The 23998-nt window shown below is 46.3% G+C and overlaps 1 protein-coding gene across 1 annotated transcript in view; it reads right to left on the reverse strand.

Moving 5' to 3' along the window:
* Positions 1-10304: 10304 nt before the first annotated feature.
* LOC308679201 (vomeronasal type-2 receptor 26-like) overlaps positions 10305-23998 on the reverse strand; it is a gene marked incomplete at both ends in the record, with an annotated part of 108065 nt that continues 94371 nt past the window's right edge. The window contains one exon of the mRNA XM_081346794.1: positions 10305-11215. Coding sequence (XP_081202920.1) covers positions 10305-11215 — 911 coding nt within the window. The remainder of the gene's footprint in view (positions 11216-23998) is intronic.

Genomic DNA, 23998 nt, shown 5'->3' on the forward strand with positions numbered 1-23998 from the left:
TGCTACATTATCGTTTTCAGGCCAGACCTGAACACAAAGGAACAGCTTACAGCCAGAAGAAATGTGGAAATATGAGACAGAGGAATTTCAACTCCAAGCTAGACTCCATACATGAGGGGTGCAATAATTTTTCTTCAAATAAATAAAGGATGTCTGAAAGATTTTGAGGAAAACAATTTCTTGTAGGAAAAAGAATATATTAACAAGATAAAAATAAAGTGTTAATGCAGTTATTTCCTCATTTTTCAATACATTTTATTCAAACTGCTGTGACAATGCAACTGACATTTTTCTTTTTATTTCAACAATATCTCTTTCTTTAGGATAGCAACAGTGGGTGGGCATGAAAGTACATTGATGCATGCTAATTAGGAATAGACATGGTTATATCATCTATTAGATATGCATCTTCCTTGCAGCATACAATTGCAAGCTGGTGCACAAGCCAGGGAAGGAGATGGGCCACACAGACGGTCTAAGTAGGCTCCCCTTAGACACACACGACCCAGACCCAGCACCAGCCACACAGATCCTAGCCCTGCAGGAACTACCCAAGTGTCCAGTTCTTGCCAAGGACATTGCCAGCCACACAGCCACAGACAACATCATGGGCAGGGTGCACTCATGGGTTTGCACAGGGTGGAAGGACAAATCCCCGGGACCAGAGTTTCAGGCCTATTTCATTAGACGTGATGAAATCTCCACACACAAGGGGTGCCTTCTTTGGGGTAGCAGGGTCATCATTCCACCTGCACTACGCGCCAGGGTATTGGACTCCTTACACGAAGGGCACCCGGGGGTGGTCAGAATGAAGGCACTGGCTAGGAGCTACCTCTGGTGGCCCGGGTTGGACAAGGAGGTTGAGGATCGGGTCAAGGCCTGTTACACGTGCCAGAGATCCAGGCCAGAAATGCCACATGCACCAGTACACCGGTGGGAGGCCACACACACAACATGGTCCCGCATTCACATTGACTATGCGGGGCCATTCCATGGTCAACTATTTTTAGTAGTGGTGGACAGTCACTCCAAGTGGTTAGAGGTAGTCCCTGTCCCCAACATGACCTCGGGGAGGACAATCCAGGTGCTCAGAGCTCTCTTTGCCACACACGGCCTCCCCGACGTAAATCTGTCTGATAATGGGCCTCAGTTTACTGCTGCTGATTTCCAGGCGTTCTTGAAGGCGAACTGGATTAGGCGCGCCACCTCCGCACCTTTCCATCCATCTACCAACAGGTAGGCCGAACGGATGGTAAGGACGACCAAAGACGCACTCCGGCGCATCATCAGCGGGGACTGGCACCACAGACTGGCCAAATTTTTACTACCCCAACACACAACACCATGCGTGGCTACCGGCAAGAGCCCAGCAGAACTGCGATGGGGACGGCGCCTCATCACCAAGCTGGACCGCCTTCACCCAGACCGTGTAGCAGCCGAGACCGGAAGGGCAACATCACCATCATCACCATCACCACCAGCATCACTACCATCACCATTGCCATCATCACCCACACACAGGGTCTTCAACCTGGGGGACCTGGTCTGGGCAAGGAACTATGGGGCTGGACATCCTTGGGTTCCAGGGACAGTGGTCGAGAAAACAGGACCCCTTTCGTACATTGTAGGGGTGGAGGGGAACAGACGCATAAGGCGACACATCGATCAGCTCAGAGGAAGAGTCCCTGAGCACATCACACACGCCCCTGAGCGCGTCACACACGTCCCTGAACTCAACGCACACGATCAACAGGAGGACCACACTCCAGGAGGGGTCAACCCAGCCAAGGACGTCACAGAGCAGGGACCAGAGGAGGAGGAGGACTTCCTGATTCCGGCTCCTTGCAGCCCTGCACAAAGGCCTCAGGAACCCACAGTCCAAGCCCAGGGGCCAAGCACACCCAGACGATCCACCTGTCCACACAGGACACCAGCCTACCTGTTGGACTATGTGTGTAAGTGACCCTCACACAAGGACACCACTGTTTTTTATATATAATCATAGTTATAGTAGTTGCAAGTTGTTGTTGTTATGTGGTTCTTCTCTAAGGGGGGAGGGGTGTTATGTATGCAGGCACCTGCATAGCAACAGCCACCAGGGGGCGTTGGCCTGGACAGTTTCGGCGGGAAACCTAGGGCCAACCCCATTGGCTGTTAGCTTACCTGGCCAGGTATATAAGGAGGCCAGGTAGCCCTCATTCCCCAGTTCACTACCCCCTTCAATAAAGAGCTGAACTCACACACCGGCTGGCGTCTCTTCCTTGCGTCGGATCCACTACACAATAGACACTGCTAGAAATGAAATATAAATGCATTCTGACACTTGTGGTACCCCACCAAATATTTTCCCCCATGTAGATGTGGCTCCATTGAGGACTACACCCTGGGTGCAGTTGGTCAGCCACCTGAGAATCCAACTGATGCTGATACTGGTGGAGGTACATTTCTAGGTGCTCACAAATCCCCCACTTCATCCTCTGTTCCAGGATTTTCCCAGGTATTGATGTCCAGCTCTTTTTCCAGGTCTCTGGTCGTTCCCCTGAGCTACAAGGACCTTGGAAGTTTCCATTTGGTGATGTTCTGAACCAGCCCTCCTCTGGCCTTGTAAAGGCAAACCCCTATTTAGAAAGAAGAGACTGGAGAGCGTCCAAGGCTAAAAGGCATCCGCCAAGATTTATTACGCAGTTAACAAAAACACTAGAGCTTGTCTTCTCAAGCGGAAAAGTTGCTTTCAGCAACCAGCCCCTCCCCAAACACTCCTTTTATAGAGAGCTCAGGGCGTGGTCTCCCTGTGCCTCCTCCCGAGGAGTCCCACATTCTTTCTTTGTTTGTTCCTGCTCGACTGCCTCCTGCGTCGGGCGTCCTTGAACAGGGCCAGCTGTGGGTCATCATCTTCCGCACTATCGGGCTCACGCAGCTGAGAAGAGGGCCCCGGCTGGGAACTCTGCCAAGCCTCCACGCCATCATCAACCGGTTCGTCTCCCACACGGTCCTCCTCCCCCTCATCTGAGTCATCCGACACATCTGAGCCGGCTGCCGAAACCACAGGCTGGCCCTGAGTCACAACACTATCCCGCACCGCAGGGCCCTTCCCCCGGGTCTGCCGATCCGGATGCGGTCGGGATGGGAACTGTTCGTGAAACGCAGTCACCAACGCAGGGGCATGAACGGCGGTCGCGTCTTCCCATGTGAAGTCCTCCGGCCCGTACCCTTTCCACTCGATCAGGTACTGGAAGCGACCTTTCAGCCAGCGGGAATCCCTGATGCTGGCGACCTCGTACTCGGGGGTGCTGCCTCCATCACGAGTTCCTGATGGGGGAGGTTCCGCTTGGCGAAGTGGACAGGCCGGTTGTTCGGGGACCAACAAGGACCGATGGAAGACGGGGTGCACGCGCAGGGAACGTGGCAGAGTTAAACGATAGGCGACCGGATTGATGACGGCCTCGACTGGGAACGGTCCAAGGTAACGGTGGTCCAGCTTCCTCGCCGGCCGAGTGGATGGTAGGTTCCTGGTGGACAGCCAGACCCGATCCCCCACCGATAGTGGAGGCGTATCCCTTCTCGACCGATCGGCGAACCTCTTGTAGTCGGCCTTGGCCTTCTCCAGCTGCCGTCGCACCAACCGATGGATCGCCTGTAACTCCGCCATAAATTCGTTCGCTGCCGGCTCCGATGAGTCCACGGGAGAAAGGGGGAAAAACTGGGGGTGATAACCCACGTTGGCCAAGAACGGTGTCATCTGCGTGGAGGTGTGCTGCGAGTTGTTAAAGGCAAACTCGGCTATGGCCAAATAGTCCACCCAATTGTCCTGCTGCAGGTTAACGTAGCAGCGCAGATACTGCTCTAAGATGCCGATGACCTTCTCGGTACCCCCGTCGGTCTGAGGATGATGCGCGGACGAGAGGCAAACCTTAATGTCCAACGCCCGCATCAACTCCTGCCAGAAGCGGGCTGTAAACTGGGCCCCCCTATCGGAGACGACTCTATCGGGAAGGCCATGCAGCCGGAACACCTGTTGGATGAACATGCGACTAGTGGCGCGAGCTGACGGTAAGCCGCGACAGGGGATGAAGTGCGCCATCTTGGTCAACATGTCCACCACCACAAACACTGTCGTGAAGCCGGAGGATGGGGGTAGATCCGTCAGGAAGTCCATGGACACAGCCCCCCAGGGTCTCTTGGGTGTTGGCAAGGGCTGCAGTAAACCAGGCGGGGCCCCTGTCGCTGACTTGGCCTGCCTGCAAGGAATGCAGGAGGTGACATAAGACTGGACATCGTGTCGGACTCGGGGCCACCAGAAGATACGGGAGACCAGGTTCAGAGTCTTGAATAGGCCAAAATGCCCCGCAGCCGGGTTATCATGACACTGGCTGAGGACGAGTCCCCTGAGTGGCCCTCCTAAAACATAGAGCCGGTCACGATAATACAGGAGTCCATCCGCGACCGACCAAGGCGAATCTGGCCCCACCTCTTCCTTCCGCTGAGCCACCCACGCCTCCTGCTGCTGCGCCTCCCGGATCCGAGCCCGTATATCCACCGGCTCCCGCACCGCAGCAAAAGACTCGACGGGGATCACTGTCCTGGGCGGAAGCTTGTCTTCCGCTCGGGTGTATTCGGGCTTTCTGGACAGAGCATCCGCTCTCTGGTTGTGCCCGCTTGGTATGTACCGCACCCGGAAGTCAAACCTCGCAAAGAAGAGGGACCACCGGATCTGGCGTTGATTCAAATTCCGAGCGGTCTGCAGGCTTTCCAGATTCTTGTGGTCCGTCCGGACCTCAATCTGATGCCGCGCCCCCTCCAGATGATGCCTCCAAGCCTCGAACGCCGCCTTGATGGCCAGCAGCTCCTTCTCCCAGATGGTATAGTTGCGCTCCGAGGGATTCAATTTCCGAGAGTGATACGCGCAAGGGAAAAGGGTACCGCTGGGCGTCGTTGCCTGGAGTAACACGGCCCCAATGGCAATGTCGGAGGCGTCCGCCTCCACGACAAACGGCCGTTGCGGGTCAGGATGTTTCAAGATGGGCTCCTTCATGAAGGCGTCCTTCAAAGCCTGGAACGCCTGTTGTTCGGGGGCGTTCCACTGGAACCGAGTCTTCTTCTGCAGGAGCCGGGTGAGGGGGGCTGTCAAGGCAGCAAAGCCAGGGATGAATGTCCGATAGTAGTTGGCAAATCCAAGGAGTCGCTGAATGTCCTTCACGCGACGCGGGGGTTGCCAACTCTGCAACGACTCGACTTTACTCGGCTCCATGGCGATGCCCTCAGGAGAAATGCGGTGACCCAGGAAATCGATGGTCACCTGGTAGAACTGGCACTTCTCCAACTTGGCAAACAGCCGATGTTCCCGGAGGCGCTGCAGGACCTGACGGAGATGCTGATGATGCGCTTCACGCGACGGGGAGTAAATCAGGATGTCGTCCAGGTAAATCACGACAAACTGGTCCAACAGATCCCGAAAGATATCGTTCATAAAATGCTGAAACACAGCGGGGGCGTTGGTCAGGCCAAACGGCATCACCGTGTACTCGAAATGTCCATAGCGAGTACCAAACGCCGTCTTCCACTCATCACCCGGCCGAACCCTGACGAGGTTGTAAGCTCCACGCAGGTCCAGTTTCGTGAAGATCTTAGCCTCCCGGAGTCGGTCCAAGAGCTCGGGGATGAGGGGCAGCGAGTAGCGGTTACGCACCGTGATGGCGTTGAGTTTCCGGTAGTCACAGCAAAGCCGTAACTCGCCCGACTTCTTTTTGACGAAGAGCACGGGCGCAGACACTGGCGAGGACGAGGGCCGGATGAATCCACGAGCCAAATTCTTTGTCAGGAAGTCCCGCAATGCAGCCAACTCGGGCTCCGACATGGAGTACAAACGCCCCACTGGGAGAGGCGCATCAGGGACTAGATCAATGGAACAGTCATAGGGCCTGTGCGGGGGTAATTGGTCCGCCTCTGACTCGCTGAACACATCAGCAAAGTCGGACAGTTCGGGAGGCAAGGAAACCCCTGAGGAACCCTCCACCTGGCCGGCACAGATATGGCGGGTGTGGTCCACGCACTGCAAACTTGGGAAGGTGACCAAGTTCTGAGACCAATAGATCTGTGGATCATGCGCCCGGAGCCACGCCAGTCCCAAGACCACGGGGAAGTGCAGATCCGAAGTGACGTAAAACTGAATGGCCTCCACATGGGTACTGATGGCCATACACACGGGTTGCGTGGCGGCCGTAATAGGCCCGGACAGGAGCACTCGACCATCGATGGTCTCCACAAGCATGGGCGGATCCACTGGACACTGGGGAACAGCCCATTTGGCCACAAAGGCCGAATCCATAAAGTTAGTGGTAGCCCCAGAGTCAATTAAGGCATGGACCGGAATCCCCTCTGGCTTGCCAGGAAGGATCAGTCGTGCCTCCAGAATCAAATTCCGTGGAGTTTCACAGGCACCGTCGGAACGGCGTCGCTCGGCGTGGTCGTTGTGGGTCGCCCGATCTTTCACACCGTCTAGATCGGGCTCGGGCCGTTTCCCGATAGCAAAGCAGGGGACTTTCTCGGGGCAGGCTTGGTCACTGACGCCCGCTGACGCTTCTTCAGGCAAGAAGCAGCCAAATGTCCAGGGTCCTCACAGTAAAAACACAACCCCTCCGATCGTCGTCTGTCCATTTCCGTCACCGATAGACGGGACCTGGCGGCACCCAGCTCCATTGGCTCCTCCCTCTGGACTGGGGGCTCATGCACAACAGGGGCGGCAGGGGTCTGTGGGGTGGCACGGCGACTCTTACGCTGCTGCAGCCGGGCATCGATCCGCAGACAAAGATGGATCAGCCCATTCAGGTCTGAGGGAATGTCCACGCGGGCCAGCTCATCCAACATCTCCTCTGACAAGCCATCCTGAAAGGCATCCACGAGCGCAGCCTCATTCCAGGCGGAATCCTGGCTAAGCAGCCGGAAATCGCTGATATAGGCCTGTAGAGGGCGCTGACCCTGCCTCAAAGCTTTCAGGCGTCGGGTGGCAGTCTGCGCCTTAATCGGGTCCTCGTACATGAGGCGCATATGGTCACAAAACCCCCCAAAGTTATCCAACAAAGGGCTAGGCTGTGCCAACAGAGGCGTGCCCCAACGAGCTGCATCTCCCGACAGAAGGCTCAACATGAATCCCACCTTATCTCGGTCAGTGGGGAAATCAGCTGCTCTCACGCTGATATAAAGCTGGCATTGTCCCAGGAAGGCAGGAAACAGTTCTGGTTTACCAGCAAATTTATCCGGCATAGCTATCTGACATTTCCTCCTGGGTGGGGGTGCAGCATGTACCTGAGCTTGCAGTTGTGCCACCTGAGCTGCCAGCAAAGTGAGTTGCTGGGTGAGCTGGGCATTCTCGGCAAGAAGCTGCTCCATCGTAGTAATAAGGGGTGGGTGGCTGAAAGCAAAACTGTTCTGAACCAGCCCTCCTCTGGCCTTGTAAAGGCAAACCCCTATTTAGAAAGAAGAGGCATCCGCCTAGATTTATTACGCAGTTAACAAAAACACTAGAGCTTGTCTTCTCAAGCGGAAAAGTTGCTTTCAGCAACCAGCCCCTCCCCAAACACTCCTTTTATAGAGAGCTCAGGGCGTGGTCTCCCTGTGCCTCCTCCCGAGGAGTCCCACATTCTTTCTTTGTTTGTTCCTGCTCGACTGCCTCCTGCGTCGGGCGTCCTTGAACAGGGCCAGCTGTGGGTCATCATCTTCCGCACTATCGGGCTCACGCAGCTGAGAAGAGGGCCCCGGCTGGGAACTCTGCCAAGCCTCCACGCCATCATCAACCGGTTCGTCTCCCACACGGTCCTCCTCCCCCTCATCTGAGTCATCCGACACATCTGAGCCGGCTGCCGAAACCACAGGCTGGCCCTGAGTCACAACAGGTGACTCCAAAATTAGGTCTGCCAGCTCCTCCAAAACCCTGGGATGCACAGCATGAGGTCTGTGTGATTTGTGCTCGACCAGAGTGGATAGGAATTCCCTTATGAATTTTGTGCCTATTTGGAATTGTATACCAATTCTATCTCCCTTGGTGTTGCTTTTCATATTTTGTTTTTTCCCCTTTTGCATACAAAGAGAGTAAAAGAAGGAGTTAAACATTCCTGCACTCACCCTGCTGCCTGTTTCCTTCTGCCTTCTGCTCCCATTAGTGGATCTCTTGTTTCCTTGACTTTCCTCAAAGTTTCTTTTATCATTTTTTGCATTAGTTGCCAGTCTTTGCCCATTCTGGGCCTTTGCTATCCTGACTCCCTCCTTGCAAACTCAGTCTACTTGCTGGTTTTCTGCTTTACTTATGTGCCCCTCTTTTTCTACTTGATCTTTTTGTTCCTATACTTTGTTTTTGCCCGGTCCTTCATTGTTTCATTTTTTCAGGGTTTTCGAGCATCTTGTTTTTCCTTTTAGGACATCCATGCGTAGAATCCTTCCCAGTCTCTCCCTCTTCACTTATTAAAATCAGCTCTCCTAAAGTCTAAACTATTAGCCTGCTTGAGCAGGGGTTGGACTAGAAGACCTCCAAGGTGCCTTCCAACTCTCTCATACTGTTACTGTTGCTTGGTTATGTTCCCTGTGCTCGATCAAGTATTTTGGGGGGCTCTGCAAGACCCCCAGAGTGTAAAAATTTCCTACTTGCTTTCCTCCCAGAGATTCTTATGTTTCCCCTTCAGATCATGATCTGTCTGATCTCTGTCCATATCTGTAATTGGAGGGTGTTCCTGGATAGGCTTCCCTTTATCTTCCCTGTGCTGATTATTGTGGTCCTTGGATTCACATCTAGGGCTGTTTCTCTTCCTGCCTGGGAGGAACAGTTTTTTTTATGATCCCTTCCAATTTCACACCCTCCCTGTCTTTCCCAGCCTGTGGAGGCATCAGTGAGGGCAGCAGAGCCACTCCCACCCCTCTGCCACAACGGGTTTATCTATTTCTTCCGGAAAGATTCCTTCCCCAATCAGAGTCTGTCTGAGCACCATTATCCACTTCCCTCCCTGCCTAGGATCAACTTTGGCAATTCCTCCACTCAGACAAAAGGAAAAAGGGAGTTTATTTATTTTATTTATTTATTTTATTGCATTTATATACCACCCTTTCCCTGAGGACTCAGGGCGGTTTACAGGGAGTTAAAAATCAACCGTACAAAAGTTAAAAACCAATTTAAAAAATATTAAATCAACCCTGTACTATTAAAAACCCCAATTAAAATAAATTTCTCCTCAGCCTTGGCCCGAGAGCTCAAAGAGCCAGGTCTTCAGGCCCCGGCGGAATGATCGGAGGTTGGGGGCAGTCCTCAGCTCCACCGGCAGCTGGTTCCAGAGGGCAGGCGCTCCCACTGAGAAGGCCCTATCCCTGGGTGTCACCCGCCGGCAATCTCTTACCGGCGGGACCCTGAGCAGACCCTCCCTGTGGGAGCGCACTGGGCGAAGGGCGTTTGATGTTTGAACAGAGCCTCTAGGTCAGTCTACCTTCTTTGACATAGAAAGTTTACACTGACCCATCCAAAGCCAAATTCCCCCGGGCTTTCTGGACACCTCTGGCCATCACTGAGCTGAGATGGCACTAGGGCCAGGATGGCTGAGAATTGGGGTACAAGGGACCACATACACTGCACAAACCTCCCCAGCCACAACAGACACCTAGACACAGACACAGGCCTCACAGACAATCCTAAAAGGGGCCTTTATGTAGGGTCAGGAAGGCACATGGGATTAATCTCACAATACTCATCCTGTAGGAGATCCCCAGTTGTTGTCCCTGGTTGCAGATCAAAGACTGAATCCCACTTTTCACACCAATTTCTGTGGAATCAAATGCAGGACCCAAAAAATAATCAAGGCTAACTGCAGTTATTATTTTTTCCAGTGTCCACTGGAATTTAACTCCAGGACACTGGAGGATAGATTCCCACAGACAAAAGGATGCACTCATATTTACACATTTCTGGAAAAGAGGATGAAATGGTAACCATCAATATGCATATCTAATAGATGATATAACCATGTCTATTCCTAATTAGCATGCATCAATGTACTTTCATGCCCACCCACTGTTACTATCCTAAAGAAAGAGATACTGTTTCAATAAAAAGAAAAATGTCAGTTGCATTGTCACAGCAGTTTGAATAAAATGTATTGAAAAATGAGGAAATAACTGCATTAACACTTTATTTTTATCTTGTTAGTATATTCTTATTCCTACAAGAAATTGGTTTCCTCATAATCTTACAGACATCCTTTATTTATTTGAAGAAAAATTATTGCACCCCTCATGTATGGAGACTAGCTTGGAGTTGAAATTCCTCTGTCTCATATTTCCACATTTCTTCTGGCTGTAAGCTGTTCCTTTGTGTTCAGGTCTGGCCTGAAAACGATAATGTAGCACTTGGGGATGAAGATGCAGACCAGCAGACCAGCACTGGAGGCCAGGATGGAGAAGACCTGCACAGCCACCATGTATTTCCCTTTGGTGCTCAGGTAGGTGGGCACAAAAGTCACCCAGACACTGCAGAAGACCAGCATGCTGAAGGTGATCAGCTTGGCTTCGTTAAAGGCCCCAGGCAGATTCCTGGCCAGGAAAGCCACGATGAAGCAGATGGCAGCCAGGAAGCCCATGTAGCTGAGGGTGATGTAGAACATGACAACAGCCCCTTCATTGCATTCCAGGATGATCTCTGCAGGCTGGGAGTGGAGGTCAGAATCTGGGAATGGGGGAGAAACTCCCAGCCAGATGGAGCAGATGATCATTTGGACAGCAGAAGAAGAAAGAATGATGGAGTTGGCCAAGGTCTTCCCCAACCATCTCTTCGCTCGGTTTCCTGGTTTTGTGGCCAGGAAAGCCAGCACCACCATGATGGTTTTGGCCAAGAGAGAAGAAATGGCAACTGAGAAGATGATGCTGAAGACTGTTTGTCGGAGAAGGCAGGTGGCTTTCCTTGGTTGACCAATGAAGAGGAAAGGAGACAAGAAGCAAAGCAGAAGGGAGACCAGGAGGATGTAGGAGAGGTCCCGGTTGTTGGCTTTGACAAGGGGAGTTTCTCGGTATTTAATGAAGATAATTAAGAAAAGGCCTGTGGTTACGAACAAGAGTAGAGTAAAAGAGACAAGGATGATGCCCAGATATTCTTCATAAAACAGAAAGGTTATAACTTTGGGGATACATTGGACTTGGTCCTCATTTGGATATTCATCACCTGGACATTTGGTACATTTTCCTGTATCTGAGAAAGGCAGAAAGCAAAAGTGTTACTATTTTTTAACTTTAAGAAATACATTCTTGGCACAACATCTGATAACAGGGACATTTTCCAAGATACACTGAGTAGCAATTCCTTGGGGAAAAAATTGAAAATTTCCTTTTCAATTTCTATTCAGCTAAGGTGTATGAATTTGGGGAAAGCCCTAGGACCTGAAACATTCACAGAAATCTACATCATTAGAGGCAAAATATGAAACTGATTGTCATTCTAGGCATGCTTCCGGAGCTTTCCAGATGGCATTTCTCAATATACTGGATCCAGAGGATGCCTATCCTATGGAATCTAGTTGACTGGTAGAGATATGAACCTTACAAATATCTGAAATGGTTACTGGGGCAGCACTAATATGGCTGTAATGAGGCGCACCCATAACTTTCCACACCGGGCCTCTCCATCCATGAATTGGCTGCTTTCATCTCATTGGATGTTGAAAAAATGCTTAATGAGATTCAGATGGAATTTCTGAAATGCCATGTAAGAATATATGATTTCCACACTTTTCTCACCATTTGTAGAGATGGAGGTCAAGGATATGAAGGGACCATGTGCAGAAAACTGCCTGCCTTAGTATCCTGATATCCACATGTCTATGAGCTCATTCCAATTAGCACTGCCAAGGGCTGCCAGGAACCAGCCAGATATGAGAGACTCTGCCCTGGCTGGGATGTTCGGATGTTCCTTAAGATTGACTAGGGAGTACACCAATAAACAATGCTTTTGCTGTGCGTTATTTCCTGCTTGTTAAAACTGTATAAATACAATAAACTCTGCATAGGCAGACCGACATTTTGGGACACCCTGCAGTGACTGGTCTCTGAATCTGACAGCTGGTGCCTGAACAGGGACAATAAATCTTTAAAAACAAGTTTGCCTCCCCCTCTAGTATATTATCGGGCATTACCAGACAAAACATGGTTAGGGCCAGTCCCTTTGATTACTTGGGGACGAGGATACGCTGCTGTGTTTGCTCCTACAGGACCTTTGTGGATTCCAGCATGTTGTGTCCGCCCAGCTAAGGATGTTGTGGCACCAGTCCCCGGATCTGGTTCAAGAAATGGCCAAGATGACTCTACAGATGGCACAGCAGCCAATATCTTGCCAGACCAGCCGTCCAGTACCGTGTGCAGATATGAAAAGCCTGACCATGAAAGCGCAGGCAGTGCTGCAACAGCAGCATGTGCAGCAAACCCCCGAGAATTTATGTGCTGCCATTTTTGTGGTTTTAACTGCCAATTCCTTAGCCATTATTTGTTTGTGCTTGATTATTAATTGTTGCCCTTTAGCAACAGCAGCTGTCATCTCACCCAAACATTCACTTGAGCAGCGAATGAAGCAAAACCTATGGGTGCAGCTAGCTAACATCACACAAAATGAAGTCTTTTGTTTATCTGAATCATATGACATGGGAAATTTGTTTTCTACATGTCTGATCCCTGTTTGCGGAAGCCAAACATGAGCAAAATTAAAGGAAGTCTCCTCAAAAGCTGCACAATTTAAAACAGGTGAACTAATACGAAAACTGAATCATATGACATGGGAAATTTGTTTTCTACATGTCTGATCCCTGTGTGTACCCCTTCAGCAGCAATTCAAAACTTCACTGGTTTGAGCAAATTTCTATTGAATAAAAACTTTAGCTATGAGACTATATGTAGTTAGGGGTTGGCTGCCTATGATCTACCCCCTGATGTAATTGCTTTGCACACCCCGATAGTAGCAGTCCCTGAGAATATAACATGCACTAAAATAGTTAATTGTACATCTTCAAGTAAAAAACCTCACTGTTTTCGTATTAGTTCACCTGTTTTAAATTGTACAGCTTTTGAGGAGACTTCCTTTAATTTTGCTCATGTTTGGTTTCCACGAGGATGGTTTTCTACATGTGGTAAAGAAACTTTTAATTACATTCCTGCTAATATTAGTGAAGCACATTGTTGTCTCAGCCGGTTGATTCCTGTTTTGCTTTCCAAACAGCAAATTCACTCAAACCATTCTCGACGAGGAGTCACGCTAGATAGCACTTGTGACTCAGAAACAGCTTTACTTAATAAAGCAGAATATGTAGCTTTGGCTATATCTATAGTGGGTGTGCCAGCACTTGCTGTTTGCGCTCATCTTAACATTAACGCTGTTGCGTGTAATTTGGCAAAAATAATTAATGCTACTTTTATAGCTATTTCAGCAATCAACCACGAGCTGCAAGCCTTTCCGTAAAGGTATTTTACAAAATCGTGCTGCTATTGATTATTTGCTTTTACGTCAGCATTTGGGTTGTGAAAGTTTTGAAGGAATGTGTTCTTTTTAACCTTTCAGATGAATCATGAACCATCCAGCACCAGCTCAATATTTTGCTTAATTTGGCCTCTGATTTGAAAATTGATACTTTAGGATCTTGGTGGGAGAGCCTTTGGGCTTGGCTACCCACAAATTTATTGGGAAATATCCTACGCTATTTAGTCATTATTTGTGCTATTTTGATTGGTGGGTGCTGTTTTGTTCAGTGTCTCCCTTCCTTTTCCAACATACGTATCACAGCTTTTTGCCCTAAACCTCCTCCCACACTGCCTCAGAGTCAGGTATATGCCTTGTATAAGCAATTGCAAGGATATTCCTCTCCTGATTATGACCCTTCCATTAACCCTTTTTAGAAGTCCTTGGCTAACAAAAAAGAAAAGAGTGAGATGTAGAGATGGTCAAGGATATGAAGGGACCGTGCGCAGAAAACTGCCTGCCTTAGTATCCTGATATCCGCATGTCTATGAGCTCATTCCAATTGGCATTGCCAAGGACTGCCAAGAACCAGCCAGATATGAGAGTCTCTGCCCTGGCTGGGATGTTTGGATGTTCCTTAAGATTGACTAGGGAGTACAGCAATGAACAATGCTTTTGCTCTGTGTTATTTCCTGCTTGTTGATACTGTATAAATACAATAAACTCTGCGTAGGCAGATAGACATTTTGGGACACCCTGCAATGACTGGTCTCTGAATCCGACATCCATTACAATTGAAATCCCTACTCAGAGGGCTTTCTTATGTGAAATTGTTGTTGTTAGCTGCGAAGTCATGTCCGACCCATCGCGACCCTATGGACAATGTTCCTCCAGGCCTTCCTGTCTTCTACCATCTTCTGGAGTCCATTTAAGCTCATGCCTACTGCTTCAGTGACTCCATCCAGCCACCTCATTCTCTGTCGTCCCCTTCTTCTCTTGCCCTCAATCTTTCCCAGCATTAGGCTCTTCTCCAGTGAGTCCTTCCTTCTCATTAGGTGGCCAAAGTATTTGAGTTTTAGCTTCAGGATCTGGCCTTCTAAAGAGCAGTCAGGGTTGATCTCCTCTAGGACTGACCGGTTTGATCGCCTTGCAGTCCAAGGGACTCGCAGGAGTCTTCTCCAGCACCATAGCTCAAAGGCCTCAATTCTTTGGCGCTCGGCCTTTCTTATGGTCCAACTTTCACTGCCATACATTGCAACTGGGAAGACCATAGCCTTGACTATACACACTTTTGTTGACAGGGTGATGTCTCTGCTTTTTAGTGTGCTGTCTAGATTTGTCATGGCTTTCCTCCCGAGGAGCAAGCGTCTTTTAATTTCTTGGCTACAGTCTCCATCTGCAGTGATCTTGGAGCCCAGGAAAATAAAATCTGTCACTACCTCCATTTCTTCCCCATCTATTTGCCAGGAATTGAGAGGGCCGGATGCCATGATCTTGGTTTTTTTAATGTTTAGTTTCAACCCAACTTTTGCACTCTCCTTCTTCACCCGCAACAAGAGGCTCTTTAGTTCTTCTTCACTTTCTGCCATTAGGGTGGTATCATCTGCATATCTTAGGTTGTTGATATTTCTTCCAGCAATCTTAATTCCAATTTTTGATTCATCTAGCCCTGCCTTTCTCATGATGTGCTCTGCATATAAGTTAAATAGGCAGGGCGACAGTATACAGCCTTGCCGACTCCTTTCCCAATTTTGAACCAATCAGTGGTTCCGTGTCCAGTTCTCACTGTTGCTTCTTGGCCTGCATATAGGTTTCTCAAGAGACAAATAAGATGGTCTGGTACGCCCATCTCTTTAAGAACTTGCCACAGTTTGTTATGATCCACACAATCAAAGGCTTTAGCATAATCAATGAAGCAGAAGTAGATGTTTTTCTGGAACTCCCTAGCTTTCTCCATGATCCAGCGTATTTTGGCAATTTGATCTCTGGTTCCTCTGCCTCTTCGAAATCCTGCCTGTACTTCTGGTAGTTCTCGATCCACATACTGCTGGAGTCTAGCTTGTAGGATTTTAAGCATAACTTTACTAGCATGAGAAATGAGTGCAATGGTGCGATAGTTTGAACATTCTTTGGCACTGCCTTTCTTTGGAATTGGAATGTAAACTGATCTTTTCCAATCCTGTGGCCACTGTTGAGTTTTCCAAATTTGCTGGCAAATTGAGTGTAGCACTTTTACTGCATCATCTTTTAAGATTTTGAATAGCTCAGCTGGAATACTGTCACCTCCACTAGCTTTGTTGTTGCTCAGTTTTTCTAAGGCCCACTTCACTTCACATTCTAGGATGTCTGGCTCGAGGTCAGTGACCACCTCATTGTGATTATCAGGGATGTTAAGCTCATTCTTGTATAGTTTTCTGTGTAATTTTGCCACCTCTTCTTAATCTCTTCTGCCTCTGTTAGGTCCCTGCCGTTTTGGTCCTTTATCATGCCCATTTTTGCATGAAACGTTCCCTTCATCTCTCCAATTTTCTTGAAAAGATCTCTGGTCCTCCCTATTCTATTGTTTTCTTCTATTTCTTTGCACTGTTCATTTAAGAAGGCATTCTTATCTCTTCTAGCTATTCTCTGGAATTCTGCATTCAATTGGGCATATCTTTCTTTTTCTCCCTTGCCTTTCGCTTTCCTCCTTTCCTCAGCTATTTGCAAAGCTTCCTCAGACAGCCATTTTGCTTTCTTGCATTTCTTTTTCTTTGGGATGGTTTTGGATGCTACCTGTTGTACAATGTTGCGAACCTCTGTCCATAGTTCTTCAGGCACTCTGTCTATCAAATCTAATTCCTTAAATCTATTTGTCACCTCTATTGTATATTCAACAGGGATATGATTTAATTCATACCTGAGTGGCCTAGTGCTTTTCCCTACTTTCTTCAGTTTAAGCCTAAACTTTGCAATGAGAAGCTCATGGTCTGAGCCACAGTCAGCTCCTGGTCTTGTTTTTACTGACTGTATAGAGCTTCTCCATCTTTGGCTGCAGAGCACATAGTCAATCTGATTTCTGTGTTGACCGTCTGGTGATGTCCATGTGTAGAGCCGTCTCTTGGGTTGTTGGAAAAGAGTGTTTGCTATGACCATCGTATTCTCTTGACAAAATTCTATCAACCTGTGCCCTGCTTCATTTTGCACTCCAAGGCCAAACTTTCCTGTTATTCCGCTTATCTTTTGGCTTCCTACTTTAGCATTCCAATCCCCCATGATGATAAGGACATCATTTTTTGGTGTTAGTTCTATAAGGTGCTGTAGGGCTTCATAGAACTGGTCAATTTCATCCTCTTCAGCACTGGTGGTTGGGGCATAGACTTGGACAACTGTAATATTGAATGGTTTGCCTTGGATTCGAACTGAGATCATTCTGTCATTTTGAGGATTGTATCCCAGTATTGCTTTTCCTACTCTTTTATTGACTATGAAGGCTACTCCATTTCTTCTGAGGGATTCTTGCCCGCAGTAGTATACCTGATGGTCATCTGAATTAAATTCACCCATTCCTGTCCATTTTAGTTCGCTGATACCTAAGATATCGATGTTCAGTCTTGTCATCTCTTGTTTGACCACGTCCAGCTTTCCTTCATTCATGGATCTTACATTCCAGGTTCCTATGGAGAAAAAATCTTTACAGCATCGGACTTTCCTTTCACCACCAGACACATCCACAGCTGAGCGTCCTTTCGGCTTTGGCCCAGTCGCTTCATTCTTTCTGGCGCTACTAGTACTAGCCCTCTGCTCTTCCCCAGTAGCATATTGGACGCCTTCCGACCTGAGGGGCTCATCTTCCAGCGTCATATCGTTTTGCCTTTTGGTACTGTCCATAGGGTTTTCATGGCAAAGATACTGGAGTGGGTTGCCATTTCCTTCTCCAGTGGATCACGTTTTGTCAGAACTCTCTGCTATGACCTGTCCGTCTTGGGTGGCCCTGCACGGCATAGCTCATAGCTTCATTGAATTACGCAAGCCCCTTCGCCACGACAAGGCAGTAATCCATGAAGGGGTTATGTGAAATTAAATATGCCTAAATGTATTGATATCATTTCAGTAGATCGAGCCTGTAGTGTAAAGGTTACAGAGTGTCTGAGGTAGGATTAATAAAAGTAAAATGAAAGCTGTTTGTAAACACACACTGCCTTGAATTATTGATAAAATAAAAGAAGACTATAAACAAATAAATATACTATATTTTAAAAGGGATTGCCCTGTTAATCCCAGTTAGATACTTTACACTGACAAACTAATAAGAATTTCTTTCTTTCTTTCTTTACACAAATTAAAGATTGCCTAGCTCCCAGTGTCTTTAGATTATTTATTATTAAAAAAAAATTCAGAGAACAAAATGAATCCTGAATGGTCCCCATAACCCCAAATCCCCTCCAGCAGGGGCTCAACCTCCCTCTGCTCCAGAGCCTGGAGAGCAGCCTGGTCTTTCAGGGCCTCTGGAAGGTCCTCAGGGTGGGAGTCATCCTGAGCAGAAGCCCTCAAAGGTCTGGGGAGGGGGAACGGAGGTCCTATTGCACTGAAAGTTGCTTTGTAAATTTTTAGATTTACCTTTGTGCTTGTATTTGAACATGTTTCTTCTTGTAGAATGAGAATTTTTCTGAATTTCACATTCTTTTGGTTTATTTTGAGATAACTTGTTTTCTCCTCTGTAAATATTTCCATCTTAGAAAGCTGCTATGTAGCCTTTGTCTTCACCTTCTAAGAACCTGCAGATGAAGCAATTTGGTCCCCTACTGTCTAGATTTACCAATACATTCAAGCATTGAACCAGTTCCATGTAAACCAGTAATGTACTGTAGATATCCCAGACCTACAAAAGACCTTTTTTATTCCTATATTAAAAATTACAAGGTTCTCCCTTCCTGTCTCCAGTGATAATATTTCTGCAAGTGTAAAATCTGCTTTCCTCTGCCTGCAAAAGACCTTTTTTGATTCCCATATTAAAAGAGTTTAACACTTCTGCCTTCTCTCCAAATCTGCAATTGTAAGGCCACATTCCTACATTCCATCTCTGCCTCTGGTGATAAAACTCTTTTCTTATTTGCAACCACATTCCTGTCTCTGATTCACATGTGTATACAACAAAGACTTGTTTCATTTAAATTGCCCAGTATATAGTTTTCCTGAAGTTGTCCTTGCTTCAAGATAGGGCCTTTGCCTTCCTGTGATAAACCTTTGCTCCTTGCTTCATTTATAACAAAGACTTGTCTTTTATGTTTCAAGTTATGTTTCAAGTTATGTTTCAAGTTATGACAACCCTTGTATTCTCTGTAATATGATAAGCTATGCTTTATTGTTTCCTGTAATGACCTTTACCCTCTTCATTATCAGTTCTCTGTTAGCATAAACTATGTTTTATTGTTTCCTTTGACCTCACATATGTTCATTAGCAGATGTATATGTTTTTCCTTTGTGTTAATTCCTCATGTGTACTTCACCCCTCCCAAATGAAACAGCTTAATAAAAGGAGGGTTTGTGGAGCTGTGAGGGGGGGCACACCATCCACCCCGAGCACTCCATGCTCCCTCACCTTCTTGTATTGGTGCCTCAGTTTGTCTTACTCTGTCTCTAACTCTGCCTAATCATCGCAGTTCCCAAGTATGACCGTTGGAATTTCCGGCATACTGGGTCGGTGGTAAAAGGCAAGATCCTTCCTTACTCAAGGTGTCCACCCTCGCGAGGGTCTCTCTAAATTCCCACCCCTGTTAAGGGGCTCTAAGAGTTGAAGCCAGAACCCTGACCGGTCGCTCATCGCAACAACTGGGGGCTCGTCTGTTGGATCGCTCAGCTTCAACTCCATAGTACGTCTCCTGTCTAGGGGTGTGCTACCTGCATTCCTGTTCTCACGCACCTCGGAGAAGGCTTCAAATCGTGAGTAAACGGGCTCATCACCTTTCAAAGTTTTGTCAGGTCATAGGGACGAACTTTTTAATATAATGCAGAAGGCTAATTTTGTTCAAAAACACAATGGCACCATGGTCCATCTTGTAGGAAGGAGACTTTTAACAAAACTTTTACAATATATTAACAAAAATTGTCTGGCTTATCCAGAATCAGGCACTTTGTCTGTTACAACCTGGGAAAAGCTACGTAAATATCTTCACAATCATCCCAGGGCGCCTGCTGATATTTTGTCTGCATGGCAAGCAATGATGGCAGCATTAAAACTCTTGCCATCTCCTTTAGATCTAACATCTTCTATCTCTAAACCTCTTGATCACTCTTCTGATCTTCTGCCTTCATCCGTGCCACCCCCACCCTATGAAAAATCAGAGAAACTTCCTCCTATTGCTGTGCATGTCCCCCCCTCTGCTCTGCCTCCAGAGAATCTTTCTTCTGCCTTTTATTTTTGCCCTGCTGTGCCTGTCTCTCCCTTTGGCAAAGAGGAAAAAGCCTCTGAGCTTCTTGCCATTTCTAAACCCCCCCCTCCCCCCTTCCCTCCTCCTCCTTCTCCAAATCTCTCTCCTCACTCAAGAGGCACCTTTTGTTCACTCTATGCTTATGGCTCATGCCTCTGGGACATTTCTTTTCCTCTTAATGATTCTCTTTTTCATTAAGCCTTTTCAGTTTCTCCACCTCCCCCTCCTTATGAGGAAGATTTGTCATCTTGTTATCTTGTTAATTTTTTGCCGCCACCAGCAGCCGGAGGTTAACCAATCTACCCTTGCATCATGACTTCATCAACTATGTGTAAGGATTTTTAATAAGTATAGGTAAGCTAACATGATTTTGACTCTATCACAATATCTTGTTTGGGAATCTGAACATAAATAAAAAAGAAATAGAGAAAAAATTCTTGCTGTATTACCTCAAGGAGTAAATAGGGATCAATTATTTGGCACGGGACAATTCATTACTAATGACCAACAGGCTCAAAGCCCAAGGGAGGCTTTTAATTTGATACAGGAAGGTTTTGCAAAGGTTTATCAAGGTCCCAATCAGGCTTATTCAGACTTTGTGGATAGACTGCAGGAAGAAATAACAAGGCAAATAGACAATGAATATGCCCGAAATGAACTCCTGTTAAAATTGGCTTATGTGGGGCTTGAAAGAGCCTCTTGGGGCGAGCTGTTCTCAGTAAAATCCAGGGGCATGCCTGTTGATTTCAACTGCCTGGAGTTTTCTGGGATCTAGCTTCCCATTGCAGGCTCCCAGCCAAACTAAATTGACCATTCTGGTCTATCAAATCAAAGAATAGGAAGTAGTTGTTGTTGTAAAAAGAAAAATCAAAGAAATAAAATCAAGTTTTTTTTCTATCTTTTTCTTTTAATCTAGCTCTTTGGATTATTGTTTTGGCCTAAAACCCCAAATTGATATGTGTGTTTTGTTTTGTTTTATGTGTATGTATATATATATATGTATATATATGGACATTTGGAACATTAAGCTTGGACTTGGAATGGTGAGAAAAATAGGAGATGGTTAAAGGGCCCTATAGAAACCATGTTCGGTTGGAATCAACTCATGATTTTTCTCACCTCTTGTAGGACAAGCCATATGTCTAAATAAATGTTGTTTTAATAGTATCTGTGTATATATGTCTGTCTGTGTTGTTCTGTGTTATTTCCAAGACTTGGAAGAGGGTCAAAATCCTCTCTGATAACACCAAACAAAAAGGCCTTATTTAATAATGTATGGTTTGTCTAGAGAAAGTATGAAATGGAATTTTTGTAATGTATGGTTTGTCTGAAGACAGTATGAAATGAAATTTTTGTATGTGAAATTGTTTATGCAAGCAGTCAGAATAGAAGTGAATGAGTTAATTTGCTGATATGTAAATGTGAGTGTGTGAAAGGAACAGTAAACTATAGATTTTATTGTTGTAAAAGCCATGGATGATGTGTGAGAGTAAATGCATGTAAAGGAGAGCAAACTATTTTTATTTATTTTTTTTTTGGTAGTGAGATTTTTGTAAAGTTTCTTTTACCCCCACCCCAACCCTGCTGTGTTACTTTAAGAGTGAGAAAGGGAGAGACAGCCAGAAGGAGGGGGGGTGGCTGGTCCTTTTAACCATTTTTTTTTCTCTGCTTAGAATTCCAGTCTGAGAAAGGGGGGTGGAAACTTGATGCCCACTCTTGCAGTTTCAGCTTGCAATTTTTTTTACTCGAAAGAGGAGAGATTCTTTGCTGGAGAAGTTTTTGGAATTCTTTGAGTTTTAGTTAAACTTCACCTAAAAGAAATTACTCTGATCTTTTTGTGGAGTTGTTTTTTGTTTTTGTTTTCTTGTTTTTGATGTTTTTGTGTCTGTGTGCAGGACACATTGATAGAAGGTGATATCTGGGAGAATTTCCCTCCCTTAATCAGCACTAACCTGTGGATTTTATGCCTTACAACAGGCTCTGAGATTGTTAATAAAGATACACTGAATCTAAATATGATTATGGAAACTTCAATACTTTTGGAGAAGAGAAATGTAGAGGATTGATTAATAGCTAAGAGAAACAGTTGGCTCATGCAAAAGTTGATAGAAGCTGGAAGCAAAAAAGACAGAAGTTAGGCCAGAATGGCAGAAGGGCAGTGAATGAATGGAAAAGAGAAGGGAGAAACAGAAAAGTGGTTTTTAAGTTGGTTTGCACAGATTTGTGAATTGCATGCATGAATTGTATGCCTTAACACAAGCCTTAGAATGCTGAAGGAACAAGAATGTACTATAGATAGGGAGAAACATGGGAAGTAGCAGAAAGTGAGAGGTAGATGTTGCATGATGGGAGTCGAATGTTGCTATTGTTTAACCAATTGAAAATTTTGGAGTGGATTCATTTATCCCATACGCCCAAAGTTTCTGTTTTAACCAGAGAAGCACAATTAGCTCAATTGATTTTTATGTCTTTGCAAATTTGGGAATCATTTTTTCAAACCTCAAGTGAATTGCAATTTTCCTTAGCTGATTGGCATGGCAAGGTTTCTTGCCACCCACCACCCGATTATCGTTCGCAATGCAAATTGTTCGCACTAACCAAGCAAACAACACCCCAGCGGTCAGCTCAAAAAGCTGAACTGGCTGCTTCAATTTTTGCTTGTCAAATTTTTTCCTTTCAACCTATGTTTATCACACAATTCAAGTGATTTATCTTATTTATCTCCCTTCATTCAACCAGATTTGTTACAACTTTTTTTAACCTTGCAAAATTTGCTTTTTGAACGCCAACATCTTATTTTTTTTGCTCACATTCTTAGTCATCAGCCTTTTCCAGGTTTTTTGCAAGTGGGAAACAATGTTGCATATCAGGCTGCCTCCGGACCTTCAGCCTGTTCCTTGCAACCCCTCACCCCCTGGGAAAGTCATTCATATTTTCATCAAAATTCCACAGCTTTGCAGAAGCAGTTTATTTTCATGTTTCAATTGATACCTTTTCAGGATTCATCATGGCCACCCCCCTAAGGGGTGAAGCCACTAATCATGTCATTAATTATTGTATTCGGACCTTTGCAGTGCTGGGATGTCCAAAAGAACTCAAAACAGATTATGGCCCTGCCTAACCAAACCTTGAAACATGCTTTAGATCATTATAAAAATCAGAACAGGGGAAAACGAAACCCCAACCTCCCAGCAATGCATGAAAGTCTTAATCTTTGCCTCTACACTCTAAACTTTTCTAACTTGACTGGCTATCTCTTAACCAAAGCTGCAGAGCAGCATTTTTCTTCTTCTTCTTCTTCAGATCTCCCTAAACCACAAGTTTGGTATCGCCAACTTCCAGACCTAACTTGGAAAGGCCCTGCAGACCTTCTCACTTGGGGAAGAGGCTACGCAGTTGCTCAACTGCCAGACAAAGTGCTGTGGATCCCAGGTCACCACGTTCATTCATATCATGCCTCCACAAACACAACTGCAGAACCCATTAAAGATGACAGCATGGTTTGTGACTTTTTTCAGCTTTGTTCTTACACCACTGACTGATGCCACTAAAACACAATTCCATCTGAAAGCTTACCCCAGACGTCAACTCCACTTCATCAGCTATCCCATCCAGTTCTTTACAATGACTCACACCTTTGACATTACTTCCAGTCAAAAATGACTCTTTTCACACTGTTTTTGCCCATCTCATGGACCCAGAAGGAACAACCTGTTGTTAACAACGAGTCTACCATCATCATCTATGTGAACTCTGTAGCTCATGTTCCTGTCCAAACTTGAAATGGTTTCAACTTTCAGGAATTACTTGGCTCCTGGTTTCCCAAAGTACCTGGTTTACACGCTATTGTAGCTTTTATTAGTATGATTGTATTAGGATGTATTATTTTACCTTGTGTCTTGCCTATTTTTATCAGAAGTATTACTAACAGTATTTCTTTGATTGTGCTTGACTCCATGGCAGAATTATACTTGGTATCAAGGAATGTTTAACTTTTCTCCCTGGCTGACCACCCTTCTCTCAGCTATAGCTGGTCCTTTAATTTTACTATTACTTGCATGTGCAATTGGCCCATGTGTTATGGGTAAACTTTTAGATTTTCTACAACGAAGGCTGAGCAGCATTA

The sequence above is a fragment of the Vipera berus genome, assembly GCF_964194415.1.
Source record: "Vipera berus genome assembly, contig: HAP1_SCAFFOLD_28, whole genome shotgun sequence".
Lineage (NCBI taxonomy): Eukaryota > Metazoa > Chordata > Lepidosauria > Squamata > Viperidae > Vipera > Vipera berus.